This window comes from Heterodontus francisci, chromosome 14, assembly GCF_036365525.1.
Source record: "Heterodontus francisci isolate sHetFra1 chromosome 14, sHetFra1.hap1, whole genome shotgun sequence".
NCBI lineage: Eukaryota > Metazoa > Chordata > Chondrichthyes > Heterodontiformes > Heterodontidae > Heterodontus > Heterodontus francisci.
In genome coordinates, this window is record NC_090384.1 from 83,256,632 (window position 1) to 83,274,743 (window position 18,112).

The 18,112-nt window shown below is 37.9% G+C and overlaps 1 protein-coding gene across 1 annotated transcript in view; it reads left to right on the plus strand.

Annotated features, from left to right (window-relative positions):
- The window catches only part of mettl15 (methyltransferase 15, mitochondrial 12S rRNA N4-cytidine), a 113,565-nt gene that overhangs the window by 75,919 nt on the left and 19,534 nt on the right, over nt 1-18,112 (plus strand). Inside the window, exon 3 of the mRNA XM_068046485.1 lies at nt 14,901-15,092. Coding sequence (XP_067902586.1) covers nt 14,901-15,092 — 192 coding nt within the window. The remainder of the gene's footprint in view (nt 1-14,900; nt 15,093-18,112) is intronic.

Consider the following 18,112-nt stretch of genomic DNA (forward strand, 5'->3'; position numbering starts at 1 on the left):
GGCTGCGGTGCTAACCACTGCGCCACTGTGCAAGAAGTGCAAGTTTGCATGTAAACCAACTTGGGGGAATGAAAGGACCTGGTACTGGATGCAATAATGTGAGTCACTCTACAATTCTTAATGAAATATGATTCATGAAAGCCAAAAATCTGTCACATACATAGAAAGCAGGAGAAACTGAAGGGTGGGTGGTGAAATGCCATCGATCTCGTCACCTTCAATCTGTTTTTATTCTCCCCATTTCCAGTCTGTTGGTTTCCCTCAGGTTACTTTCAAAATTCAACTTTTAAGAAAAATCAATTATAATGAGAAAATTTATTGCCCAAATTTTTTGGTGAGCCTGTCAGCGATCATCATTAAGAAGTAAATTGGACAGCAGTTTCCAGCAACCACACGTGCAGTTAAATGTGGAAATCAGGAAGTTGTAGTATGATTTACCCTGGTCCTGCAGAAGCTTCGCTATATCAGTATCTCACGAAGAGTCTCACCATTCAAATTCATGGAAGAGTGTGAATTTGTGGTACTTACCCACTAAATGTGTCAAAGAAAAAATCTAGGCTTGTCCAATCCAGTATCAGGAATTTTTAATGGTTTGGTAAGTATTAGTTAGTACCACAAACCTCGCTGCTACTGAAAATGAACTATTACAAGGGTGGAATCTCATTCCTTCAGATTTTAATTATTGTTGGATATTTGTTACGACCAAGGCAGTAGGAGTGCATTGTTTATTCTAGTTCCACTTCTCCACAGGTCACAACAATATATTTAATTTTTTTCCCGCTTACCAATACGGTCAATCATAGACTCTGTTTTTATCCCAGAATAAAACACACGAACCAGGTTTCATTAATAAACAACAGAGTTATCAGATTATTATAAAATATTTCTTAACCAGTAATGAAGTAAAGTATAAACACTGATTGAAATATTAAAGTTCCCTTTTTACCTTTGCCCCTCACACTCTCACACACGCACACAAACACCAGTTAACTGGAAAAATAAAGGGATTTTTGTTTTTAGAGCTCTACTACAGGCAAAAAACAATCTTGGACTTACTCATTCTTGAAGAAACAGCAGATGAGCTATGTTGTGTTCCACAACTGGCATACAGTCTGGCCTCCAAGTACATGTAGAGAGGCCACTGGGATATTTTAGAACAGGTCTTTTCAGGTGGCGTAGAGAATTAATTTAGCAGGCTTTTCTTCAAAGACAGTAGATGAGATGTGTTGACACAGTGGACTTCTCAGGGTCTTTTAGAGAGCTGCTGGAAAGCTGAGCTGGGTTGTGGTCTTCTCTCCTTCCTTGTGAATTCTCTTCTCTCCTTGCAAGTTCTCTCCCTTTTTTCAGTTCAATCCCAACTCAAAACAATTTAAAAGTGAAACCAACAGGGGGTCAACCAATCCTGACCTGTCATTTCTTTGTAAACAATCTCTCCATGCGTCCCAAGTTCTCTGGTGTTTATTGAACTGAAAGTAAGCTGGCTTCCTGGAAAAGTTTGTTGTTGTTGCTGGAAGTCTGGTGGTTTCCCGGAAAGGCTTGTTTTCCTCACAAGACCTCTCAGTGCCCCCTTTAAAAAAACATTTCCAGGGACTGTTCTTTTCAAAGTCAAGTGGCCTTTACATGACCCCTTTTTAAAAACTCCAAAGTTTAACATTTCTTCAATCTTTCAAAAATGAATCCTCAAAAAATATATTTAACAGAACACAGGCACTTTCGAAACATATTGTAAAAATATTTTAAACTTTTTTTTTGTCTCTTATCTTTCTTAATACCATCTTTCTTTCCTTTTTATTTTGCTTTCTGTACATGAGTTGACAATGGATTAACTATACTAACAGTTCCTGGTTTAGACTCTGCGTATCTCAGTAAGGTTTATTTAATCTGATTGGTTAATGAGGTACATGTCCTGTTCTCACAGGTCCTAGATCCCCTGTAGAGGATGCTGTGCTACCTTTGCTCTCCAATAACTGCAAATTCCAGTGCAAAAGCCCACAAAGTCTCTAGGCAAGTGCAAGTGTAATGAGCAGTTAGAACCATTTGTATGCCGCTAACTGCAAAATCCAGGCCATTGTCTATCTGTCTCTCTCACTCACTTAAGTGTTAGAAGTTAGAAAAGCTACCTCAAAGCTCTAAGTAGTTAGCATTTGACCTTTGCTGTCAACAAAACTCAGGCGTGATAATTAGTTGGCTTCAAAATTCAAATTTTCCTTTATGTTTCCTTTTTAAAAGTCAGTCTCTTTCTCTCAATTAATGCCAGCTTAATACGTTTTCTAAAGTGTGTAGACCACAAAACAAACGCTACATCTCACTGTTGTTATGACCGAGGTGAGAGGAGTGCACTGTCTTCCTCTAGTTCCACTTCTCCACAGGTCACTACATATATTTAAATGTCTACTCTTTGTCCCAGAATAAAATATACCAACCAGGTTTCTTTAATAAACAACAAAATTATCAATTTATTATGAAACAAGACTTATCCAGTAAAGATGCAAAGAGTTAACACACAGTTTAAAATATGAATGTAAATTGATATTCCTTTATAGATACCCAAAACACACACGCACACTGGTTAGATTTTTTTTAAAAAAATTTCTCCTGCAGAGGTCTTTTACAAAAAAAATACTTTAGCCAAATACTTCTTAATTCTTTAAGAAAAAAGATAAGCTATGTTGTGTCCCAAATGGCATACATTCTGGTAACTGAGTACATGTAGACAGGCTACTGGGATCTTTTCTGGAGCAGTTTTTTTCAGGCAGCGTCGATAATTAATTTGGCAGGCTTTCCAGGAGCTTCTCAGGAGAAATGCAGCATCAAGGGTTTAAGCTATCAGGCTAGAATTTTGCAGGGTTTCTCAAAGAGGTGAAGAATTATGAGCTGGGTGTTTCTTTCAGCAGGCTGCAAATCCAACTGACATTTAAAAAAAAGTCCACACCCCATCCAAAAAGTTAAAGCCTCCTGACCACCATAAATCTTGATATGTCCCTTCTCTATAAACATCTCCCCCAAGTCACCATGGCTTCTGTTGTTTATTTAGCTTAAGGCATGTGACATCCAGTAAAGGTTTGTTTTCAAACGAATCCTCAAGTGTCTTCCCAGTGACCCTTGTAGAAAAAAAACACATCCATGGACTCTTTTCAGTTTTCTAAATGATCCAGTGTTCCACAATCTTTATCACAAGTCCTCAAAATATCTTAAGAATGGAGCACCTTCATAACATTGTCAGTGGCCATGGTGAGGTAGCATCCAATAGAGGCACCAGCCTTTCTTAGGATTTCTGTTGCAATGGGCTCCACTGAGAATGTCCCCTGAATTGCCACATGTTCCACTATGGATTGAAGTGTTGCAAAAATGCAAGACAATGGCCATGCAGCTTGTAGACTGTTCCATGCGACTGCTCAGAATCAGCAGCATCGTTGATAATGGGGTGGGTGCAGATTATGTACCATCTGTCAGAATGTCAGCATATCCAGAACTTGGCACTAAACACCATAATTTGGAAAAGCTTGTGGGAATAATTTTTGCACCAGTTTTTACATATAAATAAAAGATTTTGAGACCTGTGTGCATGTGAAAACATTTACCCTCAGACAAATTACGAGACCTGCATAGGTTTGGACATCCAAAGCAGTCCGTCAAACATGCCAAGAGCCAACTAAGATGTATGATAAATATCTTCACAATTTGACATTCTAGCTTATGTATTCTACTTATAACTTTTTATCTAATGTATTTTTGTTGCTCATGAAGATTGCTTGGAACTTCTTTGCGATGTGACTGTCATGAACCTGCCTGTGCCTGCTGAAATTTAATTTTCATTTCCATTTTTCTAATTTTTTTAAAACTTTAATGGTTTTAAAATATTTTGGCTTTTACTTGTGTTTATTGCAAAGTTTACTGTGAATTTATAACCAGCAATTCAAAAAAAACTTCAGGTTCAGTTATTCCAATTGTGATGCAGCATATTTTCAAATTTTTTTTGTTTTAATGTGAAATTTTGGTGCAAATCCATTAAATTAATATTTTCGTAACTCTCTCTTTGGGCCTCCTTATCTCGAGAGACAATGGATACGCGCCTGAGATGGTCAGTGGTTAGTGAAGCAGCGCCTGGAGTGGCTATAAAGGCCAATTCTAGAGTGACAGGCTTTTCCACAGGTGCTGCAGAGAAATTTGTTTGTCGGGGCTGTTGCACAGTTGGCTCTCCCCTTGCGCCTCTGTCTTTTTTCCTGCCAACTACTAAGTCTCTTTGACTCGCCACATTTTAGCCCCGTCTTTATGGCTGCCCGCCAGCTCTGGCGAACGCTGGCAACTGACTCCCACGACTTGCGATCAATGTCACAGGATTTCATGTTGCGTTTGCAGACGTCTTTATAGCGGAGACATGGACGGCCGGTGGGTCTGATACCAGTGGCGAGCTCGCTGTACAATGTGTCTTTGGGGATCCTGCCATCTTCCATGCGGCTCACATGGCCAAGCCATCTCAAGCGCCGCTGACTCAGTAGTGTGTACAAGCTGGGGATGTTGGCCGCCTCGAGGACTTCTGTGTTGGAGATACGGTCCTGCCACCTGATGCCAAGTATTCTCCGGAGGCAGCGAAGATGGAATGAATTGAGACGTCGCTCTTGGCTGACATACGTTGTCCAGGCCTCGCTGCCATAGAGCAAGGTACTGAGGACACAGGCCTGATACACTCGGACTTTTGTGTTCCGTGTCAGTGCGCCATTTTCCCACACTTTCTTGGCCAGTCTGGACATAGCAGTGGAAGCCTTTCCCATGCGCTTGTTGATTTCTGCATCTAGAGACAGGTTACTGGTGATAGTTGAGCCTAGGGTGGTGAACTCTTGAACCACTTTCAGAGCGTGGTCGCCAATATTGATGGATGGAGCATTTCTGACATCCTGCCCCATGATGTTCGTTTTCTTGAGGCTGATGGTTAGGCCAAATTCATTGCAGGCAGCCGCAAACCTGTCGATGAGACTCTGCAGACACTCTTCAATGTGAGATGTTAAAGCAGCGTCGTCAGCAAAGAGGAGTTCCCTGATGAGGACTTTCCGTACTTTGGACTTCGCTCTTAGACGGGCAAGGTTGAACAACCTGCCCCCTGATCTTGTGTGGAGGAAAATTCCTTCTTCAGAGGACTTGAACGCATGTGAAAGCAGCAGGGAGAAGAAAATCCCAAAAAGTGTGGGTGCGAGAACACAGCCCTGTTTCACGCCACTCAGGATAGGAAAGGGGTCTGATGAGGAGCCACCATGTTGAATTGTGCCTTTCATATTGTCATGGAATGAGGTGATGATACTTAGTAGCTTTGGTGGGCATCCAATCTTTTCTAGTAGTCTGAAGAGACCACGTCTGCTGATGAGGTCGAAGGCTTTGGTGAGATCAATGAAAGCAATGTAAAGGGGCATCTGTTGTTCACGGCATTTCTCCTGTATCTGACGAAGGGAGAACAGCATGTCAACGGTCGATCTCTCTGCACGAAAGCCACACTGTGCCTCAGGGTAGACGCGCTCGGCCAGCTTCTGGAGCCTGTTCAGAGCGACTCGAGCAAAGACTTTCCCCACTATGCTGAGCAGGGAGATTCCACGGTACTTGTTACAGTCACACAATGCTGTGAATACAGTTACTCCCAATTAAATAAGCATCTAGTTTTGAATACTTTGCTACAGAAGGGCATTGCAAAACTGGTGAATGAATATTCTCTTATAATTCATCACATGCTTCTCTTAAAAGAGGTACACGTGGACACACCAAACATTCATTGCCTAAGCAAGAAACCCTTTATTGAGTACTTTTGCCATCTTACAGGATGATGTACAATTTCTTAACACTGTAGTATAATAGCAGAATAAATTATACATTTGTTCTTGATTTTTAAAATTATATATAAAAAATAATCAGGGCGCTATTGTTCTCTCCAGTTTGTAAAATTTATTTCTGCGTTTTCCATGTACCGATTTATAACCAGGGAGATGACCTGCTCTGAGGTCTTGGCCAATGCTACTCTGATGTGACCACTAGGAGGTGTTTTAGTATTTTCTGCAAACTCTCAAGTGACTGTTCCGGTTTCATAAACTATTTTATAGCATAAGACATCTCTATAAACAAAACTGAATACTTCATGAAGTGTAACTAAGTATTTACGTCAGCACCTTTGTCATGCCATCAGGAGCCATTAGCAGCATGTTTCTTTCAGCAATTCATTTTCTGAAGCACTCTTAAAAAATTTATGATTGATGTGACCCATTGGGTTACGTTATATAAAAATAGTTGTGCATTTTTTGTACAGTTCAGTGAGGTGGAAGGTTCTGGGCCCTCACAAGCTTTTAATACACGAGTTATGCATTATGTCCTTATGTCACGTGAATGTAAGATACATTTAATTTTACAGCATAAAAGCTATCATGCAATATGAATTCATCATTGTACAGGAAAAGTTGTAAAGCTTCTTACTACAGATATTGAGTTGGAGGATTTGTTTCCAACAAGCAATTTTTATCAAAATAAATAGACATGCAAACAGAGTTGAGCAGTCTGTAACGCTGAAAGTATAAAATATTTAGTGTGGAAAATGTTTAGCAATTATGTAACCTAGGCAATACATTAAATAGTATAACAATTATTCATTATAGCATGAATATAAAGAGAGAAAAACCTTTTATTCATCAAATAAACTGCACTACAGCTTAAACACATATGGAAATCTCAGTTTGTTCTTCTAAAATGTGCTACTGTATTTTGCTAATTTACTTGTCATTTTACTGGTTACAATGGTTGTTTTTAAAATTGTATCCTAATGGTTGTTTTTAAAATTGTATCCCAAATTGTGAAATATAATTTTTACGATGAAGTAAAGTTTACTTCCGGGGTTTGGCTGCACTTTTTACTGTAACTACTTAATAGAACAAGGATCCAGTTCTTCAGCTAATCTCAAAATGTTCTGAAATCGCTTGAGAGCTTTGCAAACGACAACCATATAACTCCCATTTTTAATATAAACAAATATCAGTATTGAAAAAATATGCAAGTATATATTTGTCTCATAGTTGGCAGTAATTCTATCCAGGTGAATGTAGCAGTTAAGAAAAAAATTGTATTTTTAGTGTTTCAATAATTCATTTTACATTTTCGGTAGATAATTCGGGATTCATTGACTAGAAAATGTGTAAGAGAGAAACAATTTTCACAGATCTTAGATTAAAAACTTGACACCTCTAAGTAAGCACTGGGTATATTATAATTCATTGCTGATTGAAGGACCCGGCCCCACCCACTTCCAGCTGCAATGCAAGTGTTGGGCACTTAAGTATGAGACCAGAGCTTGAAACCCATTCTTAAGAAACCTTCCATTTTCACAGTGGTGCAAATTTGCTGGTCTTTATGAATCATCAGTGGACCTGATCCTGTTGTGTATTGGGATGATGAGACAGCAACAGTGCTGATGTCTATGAAGATTTCAATGGACTAGACTGTTTCAGCCTCTTGACCAAGGTAGAGTCTTGCTGGCCAGTAGAGGGAAAATCTACAAAATTATAAAAGTAAGAAATAGTGTACATATTAAAAAGCAAAAATAAACATACCTGTTGTGAAAACTTATATGCTGATTTTCTTTCTTCAAAGCTTTAGACTTTTTTTTTTAATTCATTGCAACTAATGTTAAAATCAGTACTGGATAAATAGTGACTGTTTAACAATTTTTGCATTTCTTGCCAGAGTAAAATTTGAACTTGCAGCTAGTTTTACAGAGCTAAACAATTACATTCAAGTGGCTCAATGATACATTTTTAAAATAAACATTACCATCTCAAGCCACAAAAGAAATGATTTTAGATAGATTTCTATTGCAATTTAGGATTGAGGCTTAAAATGATTTTAATTTATTTGTTTTCACATTCCTTCGGTTTTCGATATTTGTCGACAGTCTGTCATTTTAAGCGCCTACAAGTAGCCTTTATATATGAGGCAAGTTCAAAGTTTTGTGAAGAGAAGGTTTAAATTGTTACTGCACTTACTTCGTGAAAAGCCCTAAAGCATGTCACTTTAAATGATAGCCTTTAAATTAAATGTTGGTTTCAAGCTTTGTGAGAGAAGGGAAGAGGTTATCTGGTTCTAAATTACTCATCTGTGGCCTAAAAATTTCAAGTCAGGAAATGTACTACTTCCAAATTAAACTTGTCACTAGATTTATGAAGTTTGTTTGAACTGATTTGTATGTCTTAGTTGACAGATTTCCTGTAGGTTTCTTCTTTTGTCTTAGAACTAAGTATGGACTCAGAGTAATAACTCATATTTAAAGGAATTATTTTCATTGGAAATAATATTAAGATGAAAGTGAATACTTTCCAATAAAAAATAACATATTGCAATGAAATTTCTACATTTAAATTACAATAAAAAAACCACATGATTGAATTTTCACAAACAATTTCAACATGTCAAGAATGGTTTTGTCGTCTTCCTTTCCGGTTCATTCAAAATTAGGTGTAAAACCACTTAGTTTAAGGATCTAAAAATAAATTACTTTGAGCAGATATGAATATGTAGAGGAAATTTAGCAATAATTCACACTAAGAATTAATGCATAAACTTAAAATATGTGACTTGTAGAAATATCAAATATTTTTAAAACTAAAGATTGAATGAGGCTCCATTATAAAATTAGTAAACTGTTCAGTGTTTTCTTTTGTACGAACAATTAAACCCATTTTGTGAGTACAATCTACAACATAGCATGCTATATCATGTTTTCTTAGTAATCGCTGGTTTCTTTTGTAATTTCAAAAATATGACTGATTGCAAACGGAACTTCTGTTTTAAAAACAATTAAAAATAACTTTTTATTGTTTAGTGTTTTACAAAAGTAAGTGTTCAAACGTGCAGCTACAAAAGTATAAAATTCAATCATTAAGTTATTCAGAAACTGAAAAAAATGTGAAAATAATAATTTAAAAGGTTCATTTCCTCTCTTCTGGTTCCAATTACGAATCTGCATACAGAGTTGAGATATTTTGAAGTAGAATTTCTAACTTTTTTTTCTGAATCTCTAATTTAACTATATTCTAATCAATCTTGCTTTTCCTTCTGAATCACATCCTTCTCTTTCCCCTTCTCACTTGGTCCTAATTGACCAACATTTTCAGCAAACAATCATGAAATGGCTGAGTCAGTTTGCCCAAGTATAAAGATTAAAGAAAAGAATCCTAGATATTGAAAATATATATGTTTTGACTGAATGGAATGTAATGTATGTGGATAGAGCTGGCTGGCTGTTTTTCTGGTTATTTCTGGTGGAGTAACAGTTTCCATTGAAATACTATGTCTTCAAACAACATATGTTGGATTAATCTGAGCTACAGTGTATGTTTTGGATACTGTACCCAACAGCCTTTCTTTGGAGATCGCTAATTATTCACATTCCCATAAATCAGTGCATCATTTAATGTTGTATCCAAATAAAGGAAAGTGACCCTGAAGCTCTGAAAGCATAAGCAGTGTTCCTAACTCTGTGAGGCCCTGCCGAAAGAAATTATGTTGTGGAAGATGTTCAGTTAAGGGCAGCGAAGAGCTAAATACTTTATGTGAAATTTTGAACTGCTTCTTTGTTAAGTAAGTATGAAATGTTTTAGTTTGTTAATGTGCACTTCTCCAGATCAATTACTTTGAGCGCATCTGCCTGCATTGCTGATTAAAGACTTTTATATATAAGCATTATAGGATGAAATATGTGGAGAAAATGGGGCTAATGGTAAGATATTTTAATTTCTTTCCATATGCATGTATTTTTGATGCAAATAAACTTTGGGATATCGAATGTGAGTTTAATGTAGAGCAAGTACTGCAGTGGAATTACTTTGCAAGAATTCTTCTCAAATTTAAATCAGGGAAATCAATTGTCAAAAAAAATGTAAAAGTATGCAATTGAGCTACCCAATACAAAATGCTTTTTTGTTTATCTCTATTTGTGGGCTGATTATGCCAAGTTTACTTTGGTTCGTTAGCTTAACCTTATACATTTTCATTTAGCACTTAAACTTGCAGCATAGGAAAAAAAATATGACTATACAATGTACGTAGTTATCTTTGAATCCTATCCTGGAGCAATGCAGGTAATGGATGTTAATAATCCATGTGTTGATAGACTTGCTTCAGAAGAAAAACTCCTCATGAGTAGTAAACAATGTCATATTCAGAAGCTTGCTGTGAGTTTATACTATAAGTGTTAGTTTTGGTATTAAATCATATTAGTTTTTAGATTTAATACAAGAGTTCCCCTTAGGTTAATTAAAGATCATGAGAGTTGATAGGGCATCATTGACACACTGTTGTGACTACTACCAGGTAGTGTATTGGGTTCTAAAATGATTGGTTCAAGGCCCATAGTTAAACTGATTCCTTTTCCTTTTGGAGTAAAATAAACTAGATAAATTAGAGAGTTCTAATTAGTTGACAGAAAACTTGTATATTAAAAGCTAGAGATTGTGGGGGGAAGGAAAAGTCAAGGAATTAAGGAATTAATTACAGCAAGAAAACCATATGATGCTTTCAGTACATTGAGGAAGGCCTATTTCTCTGTTTTAACTAATGGCATTATATATTTGTATTTAATTTTGAAGAAAATTGCAAAATCAACTTCAATAATATATGACCATAATTGATATGTAGCATAAACAATGCTGAAAGGTAGCAAGAAACTACTTTGGGAAATAGTTAAAGGTTAAAAGAAATAGTACAGAATGTGTTTCTCAGTAATTTACAAAGCAATCCTTTTGCATACTTCCGTCTTTTTCCCTGGCTTTTAATTGTAGTAGATTTAAAATGTTCTTCTGAAGCTGGAAATCCTGTCCACTTGGATTTAATTGACATCACAAGAACTGATTTAATGGGTGGCCCAGTGTTTAGCACAGTAGCCTCACAGCTCCAGAGACCCGAGTTCGGTTCTGGGCACTGCCTGTGCGGAGTTTGCAAGTTCTCCCTGTGACCGTGTGGGGTTTCGCCGGGTACTCCGGTTTCCTCCCACAGCCAAAGACTTGCAGGTTGATAGGTAAATTGGCCATTGTAAATTGCCCCTAGTGTAGGTAGGTGGTAGGAGAATTGAGGGAAGGTGGAGACGTGGTAGGGAATATGGGATTAATGTAGGATTAGTATAAGTGGGTGGTTGATGGTCGGCACAGACTCGGGCCGAAGGGCCTGTTTCAGTGATGTATCTCTCTATGACTCTAATTTACAGTCATCAAGATGCATCAATATATTGTCAGAACTGTGTTTTTTAAAAAAGGTCTGTCTCTGAGAGCAGAATTTATGAGAATTTTGTAAGTGTGCTTTTGATTTATTCTAAAAGAAAATGAACACTATGGCATCTATAAATCGCTACAGTTTGAAAATTGCAAAGACATAGTCGTACAGCATAGAAACAGGCCCTTCAGCCCACCGCGTCCATGCCGACCGTAATGCTATCTATACTAATCAGAAAGAGGTCCTGCTGGAACAGACTGTTCTCTAACATGCACTAATAAGTATTATTTTAAAATATAAAACTTTTTCAAGACAACTATCACTCTTCCATGATATTACTCATGAGAAAGAATAAAAAATTGTCTCTGTCTTTCTGTTTGTTTCCAGTTTAATTCTTCCTGTTTCTTTTTTTCTATTTTTCTTTGTCTCTACATCAGTTTGTAATATAGGTACTTTGGGAGTCATGTTGACAGAGATTTGCATTTTGTATTTGGGTGTGTCTGATTTAGGTTTCTTTCCTTGGTTAGTTACAGAATTCTAATATGTGGGTTAGAATAACTTTCCCTTGGAATAGCAATGACACATGAACATTAAAGAAACAACTTGCATTTATATAGTACTTTTCACAACTGTAGCTTTAAGGCCAATTAAGTACTTTTGAAGTGTCATCACTGTGGTAATGTTGGGGAAAGTGGCAGCCTGTTTGCAGACAGCGGGGTCCACAATAATAACCAGGTAGTCTATTTTAGTGATGTTAGTTGACAGCTAAATATTGGCCAGGAAACCAGGGAGAACTTCCCTGCTCCTCTTCAAAGAGTTCCATGGGTCTTTTATGCTACCTGAGAGGGCAGATGGGGCCCTGGTTTATCATCTGGTCTCATCTGAAAGTTGGTACCTCCAACACTGCAGCACTTTTGAGTACTGAACTGAGCTTTCAGCCGACATTATATACTCAAATATCTGGAATGGGACTTGAGCCCTCAGTCTTCTGACACCAAGGTGAGAATGCAACTACTGAGCCAGGGCTGACACCTATTGCTATGTTTTTTGTAGACCAATTACTTGGCTACTATCAAAGACTGTTCAACTTTCTATGCTGTGGCTGCAAGAGCAGGCCAGAGACTGGGAATGCTGTGGCGAGTAACTCGCCTCCTGTCTCCCCAATGCCTGTCCACCATCTATAAGACACAAGTCAGGAATGTGATGGAGTACTCCGCACTTTCCTGGTTGGGTGCAATTCCAACAACACTCAAGAAGCTCAACACCATCCAGGACAAAACAGCCCACTTGATTGACACCCCATCCACCACCTTCAACATTTACTCCCTCCATCACCAACGCACAGTGGCAGCACCTTCCAAACCCACGACCTCTAGAAGGACAAGGGTAGCAGATGCATGGGAGCACCACCACCTGCAAGTTGCCCTCCAAGCCCCACACCATCCTGACGTGGAACTATATCGCCACTCCTTCACAGTTTCTGGGTCAAAATCCTGGAACTCCCTTCCTAAAAGCACTGTGGGTGTACCTGCACTCCAAGGACTGTAGCGGTTCAAGAAGGCAGCTCACCACCACCTTCTCGAGGACCGTTCTGAATGAGCAATAAATGCAGGCCTAGTCAGCAACGTTCTCATCCCACAAATGAATAAAAAAGAGTTGCCAACTGAGTCTGTAATTGTTATGCTAAAGAGACAATCTTAATGATATTCATAGTTAATTGGGCCGTTGTTTAAAATTATCCTTCTTGGAGTCACAGCATTATTTACTGATGCCCTTCAGAATTACAGAACCGAGCATGTTGTCATATTGTGCGGCTAAGTGGGTTTGCGTCCCCACTTGGGAAATGGATTATGTCGTTCGAGCTGAAATTGAGGCCGGATTCAGGACCCACTAGGTGGAGAATATGCCAGGCAGAGAGTCATGGTGCAGTACGAAGAGTGCAGGAGGTCATAGAGCAGCAAGAGCCAATACAAACATGAGGACAGAAAGCATTTTAAAAGTTTTCAAAAGAGTTTGGACTGCAGCACTCACCTACGCATTCTTCACATAAGGCTTTTGGCTAAGCACAGGAGTAAGGACATGTGTATGCCTCTGCTGATATCTAATTGTCTTGTGGGGTGGTGGGGGGGCTGGTTGGTGGAGGAATGGCTGACTGCTTGGAAGCTGGGATGAGGAATGTTTCTGGATAAGTTTGTGGTTTTTATTATGAATTATTTATTCAGGTTTGTAATTTTTTTTTCCAGGGGTGCATAATAAAAATGAGTAAAGAAATCATGGTCATAGTTTGCAGCAGATGTGTTTCTGATAGATTGTCCTACTTTTGTGACTGAAGTAAGCAATCAGAAATGATACTACAGAGATAGTTTTGGGCTCTGACTGGTTGAAGGGATAGTGTTTTGGGTTCTGCTTGGACAAAATTCTTTGTGATTGACCTCTGGATCTTGTTCTATGATGTAATTGGTTGAAGAAATACTGTAGCACTATGGGGAAAAAAATACTTTCATATATATGGTGCCTTTCATGACCTCAGGATGTCCCAAAGTACTTTACAGCTATTGAAGTACTTTTTGAAATATAGTCACCGTTGTGATGTAGGAAATGCAGCAGCTGATATGCGCACAGCAAGCTCCCACAAACAGCAATGTGATTATGATTGAGGGATAAATATTGGCCAGGACACTTTACATCCACCTGAGAGGGCTGACAGGGCCTCGGTTTAACATCTCATCCCTCAGTGCTGGGCTGGAGTGTCAGCCTTGATTTCTGTACTGAAGTCCTGGAATGGGACTTATGCAAGATGTATTCATACAGTTACAACATTGTTAATTATAAATAAATATGTAGTTTTGTTAAAATGTTAATGCTACCTTCCGTTCACATACTGAGGGTTCAAATATGTTCTTGTCAGTTTCCTAATAGCCAACTCATGGCTATCTTCTTTGGGGGAATTAAGTGGGATTTCTAGAGTCAGGTGGCTCCAAGATGATATGCTTTTAATGGAACAAAGTTAACGATCTGTGCTGAGCTCTGTAATCTGATACCTGATGGTAGCCCTGCAGTACTCCAAGGCAATGCCAATGATTGCACCTGGAGACGTAAACCTGTTAATGGGGAGGGGCGACGAGGGTTGAGATTATTCCAGGTAACCCAGCTATCCAGTGACAGAGCAGATAGTTCCAGCTAGACAAACAGCATAAGGCTTAACAGTACCTTGATAAATTGTCTATTCTTAGCTGATTAATGTCCAACAATATCCAGTTGTGCACATGTGGAGTGTAAAGCCTCGTAAAATCTGAGCGTGGAACATTTAAACCTCTTAGAACATTCTATTTCTAAGATCTGTGAGTTGGGGAAGTGAGAAATGACTGTACTGGAGGAAAATGCATGTTCCATATTGGGAAAAGTGAAATAAAAACAGAAGATGCTGGAAATACTCTGCAGACCTGACAGCATCTGTAGAGGGAGAAAGAGTGTGAACGTTTCAGGTCAATGACCTTTCATCATTAAACCTAGTTTTCTCAGTAGTTTGGTTTGGTGGCTTTTAAATATGGTAGAGAGTTTTTGTGTGTGTCAGCCAGTCGACCAAAAGAAAATATAAGACTTATCAGCGTAATTGTTCTTAATAGTTTTGCAAAGAATAATTTCTCTCTCTGTGACTTTTTTTCTTTCAGTGGTCAGATTCGACCTCTCCTCGGAAGATTCAGCCAACTGGAGGCCTTATTAATGGAATCAGGAGTAGAGACAAATACTTTTGATGGAGTTGTCATTGATGCAGGTTGCTCTTCTATGCAGTTAGATGTGCCATGGCGAGGTTTTGCATTAAGCAAAGATGGCCCGCTGGACATGAGAATGGATGGGGACAGGTTGGTACAGAAATTACAATTATCCTCATGACAAACTGACTAGGAATAATCCCTCTTCTATAGACAGTGATTACAGGAAACATGGTTCTATATTATTAAAAAAATCTGCCAGACTTGAAAGCAAACAGGAATGTCAGTATTCAGAGCTTAAAACTGGCTATTTTGTGCCCTAGTACAAATAGAAAGTAATGCTATTTTCCTAATTCAGTTTCTTAGAAGTAAGGAAAATGTTGAATGTGTTTCTAGGTAAGGACTCTTGGCTTCAAGCTGTAACATCACAATACCATAGTTATACTTATCAAATATATATTTTTTAAATTAAGGATTATTATTTTTTTATGTATTTAGAGATACAGCACTGATACAGCCCCTTTGGCCCACTGAGTCTGTGCCGACCAATAACCACCCATTTATACTAGCTCTGCAGTAATCCCATATTCCCTACCAACTACCTACACTAGGGGCAATTTACAATGGCCAATTTACCTATCAACCTGCAAGTCTTTGGCTGTGGGAGGAAACCGGAGCACCCGGCGAAAACCCACGCGGTCACAGGGAGAACTTGCAAACTCCGCACAGGCAGTACCCAGAATTGAACCCGGGTTCCTGGAGCTGTGAGGCTGCGGTGCTAACCACTGCGCCACTGTGCCACTATTTTTGAAATTTGCTTATCAAATTTGAGCCTAACACATTTTAACCTTGGAGCATTCTGTTTTGTTAATAAACATGCCAGTGTTTCCTACTGTGTAATGACTGTAATTGAATTCAGATTAACTTAAATCTATCAGAATAGAATTTGCTCAGCTAAATTTTGAAATATTTTCATTCGTTATGGAGTTAAACCCTGCTAAATTATTTTTCATACAACTATTTTGTGAAGATCAAGATTTCTGTACAGTTGGAACTAACAGTGTATAGAGGAAATATGATTTTGTTTTGTTAATTTTTAAAGAAATAACATTTTCATATCATCATAGAAATGTAAGCACTGAAGGAGGCCTCTTTAACTCATCATGACTGTGCCACTGAAAGCTCCACAATGGAACAGAGTTGCTTAAAGCCTAATTTCCTGCTCTTCTCCATGTTCTTTAACATTTTTCTTTGTGTTTGTTCTCTTTAAAATGCGATTGAGTCAGCTTCAATACCCACTTGTAGTGATATATTCCATACTTTAGTAGATTTTTGCATGAAATAAAATTCTTTATGCTTCCAGGAATAATGCTAAATTGAAGGTCCTTGAAGTGTACAGAGGTCTGCGTCTCCGTATTTAGAACGACCTCCAGTGGGCCCACATTATATTAATTGCTTTCGTATTAAATATTAGTTCTTTAAATTGATCCCATATATTCAAAAAAACTGGATTTGCTGTTCCTGCAAACATTGCAACAGTCTGGGGAGCCCATGGGTCTGTTCCATGCATCCATGTGATTGCATTACAATATAAGCAGATAAGCAGATTGATACATTGAACTGAACACGAACTGAACTGAACAGAAAGCAATTCATCAAATGGAGGATTGTAAGACCACAAAGATTTGTGTTGCCATCAGTTTTACAGCGCTCAGATCATTTATATTTTGGACAGTCATGTGTCAGTAGTTGACAGTACTGTTTCAAGATGAAAGGCTAAAGGTATCATGAAAGAACATCCAATTCTCCACAATTATGGAAAAATACCAATCCAATTGAAATTAGATGTTTCAAAATTACTTCTGGTTAGGCAAAAGACCTTGGCATAGTAGAGGACAGCTTTACAGTGGGTTTTTTCCAATATGATTGTCCCAAAGTGAACAGATACACAGCTCCTCTGATCCTGCATGTGAAGGTGCATTCACTTTTTTGTTGGAGAGGGTGGTGGTTTGACACTGGACTAAGCTGAACGTTTTTGGGAATAAGACCACCCAGACAAAATGGCAGGTGATAATAAATGGTGTCTTTTGATTCATTCTAGGACAGAGCGTCATATACTGGGCTCTGTATTTGGTTTAGATGTTTGCTGTTATTGTCATCATTAGTCAGTCCTGTGACATATTGGAATAGAGGAGCTTGGTCCCGTTTTCCACAAGTGGGCTTGCAGAGTATATATACATATATTGGGTCTAAATTGGGCTCTGTAGTACCTGTTTTTTAGGCACTACGCTGCCTCATAACGCTCAAAAATGGCATCGAGATGCGAGCGCATACTTCCATTTTAAATTCGTAGCAACTAGCAACATATGTCAGGGTTACTGGTCTCCTTCTAAAATGATTCCTGGTAAGGAGAGCAAAAATCATACAATGCAATGTGTTTTAAATCTTACATATAGAGAAAAAATACTTTCTCTTTTTGGGAATAAATTTTAAACCATTCTACATTTGATTTAAAGTCAGAAAATAGTAAACTACTGAAGATGTAATAGGACAATATGGGTTTAATCTAACATAGACTGGATCTGATCTTTAATAATTGATGGTTTGTATATGGGTTAACACAAGTTGGATGATGAAAACTGATGGGAATTTGACTGAACCCACGTTTCTGCTTGAAGCTCAACTTGAATTCATCAACAGCTAAAGTATTTCAGCCTTTGTTTCTTAAGGTAATAATCAGATGAGTTTTCTAAATTAGGTAGAATGGATGTTGCTTATTTAAATACCAGAAGGTTGAGCTATATATCCTAGTGCAAGTAAATTTCATGCATCGTAATGAAATCTGTTTGTGAAAACAAAATGAAAATCATTTCATGCATTTGAGTTATTCCACATAGGAGTAGTTAAATTTCTATATTATCTATATTCTATACTATAATATTCCAAATTTGATGCAAATATTTTGCTTACCTGTCTTCTGAATTTGTTTGCAAACAATAAAGGCTGCTATGCTCTGGACAGCAAACCCATTGAGACTTTTCAACTGGGATTTGGTGATTCTATACCACATATAGCATATATTTTTGCTAAAGAACAATAAACAATGATTTATGCCATTTGTTGGGTTTTATAACTATTTGGTAATGGGTCAAAATTAGAATTGCAATTAA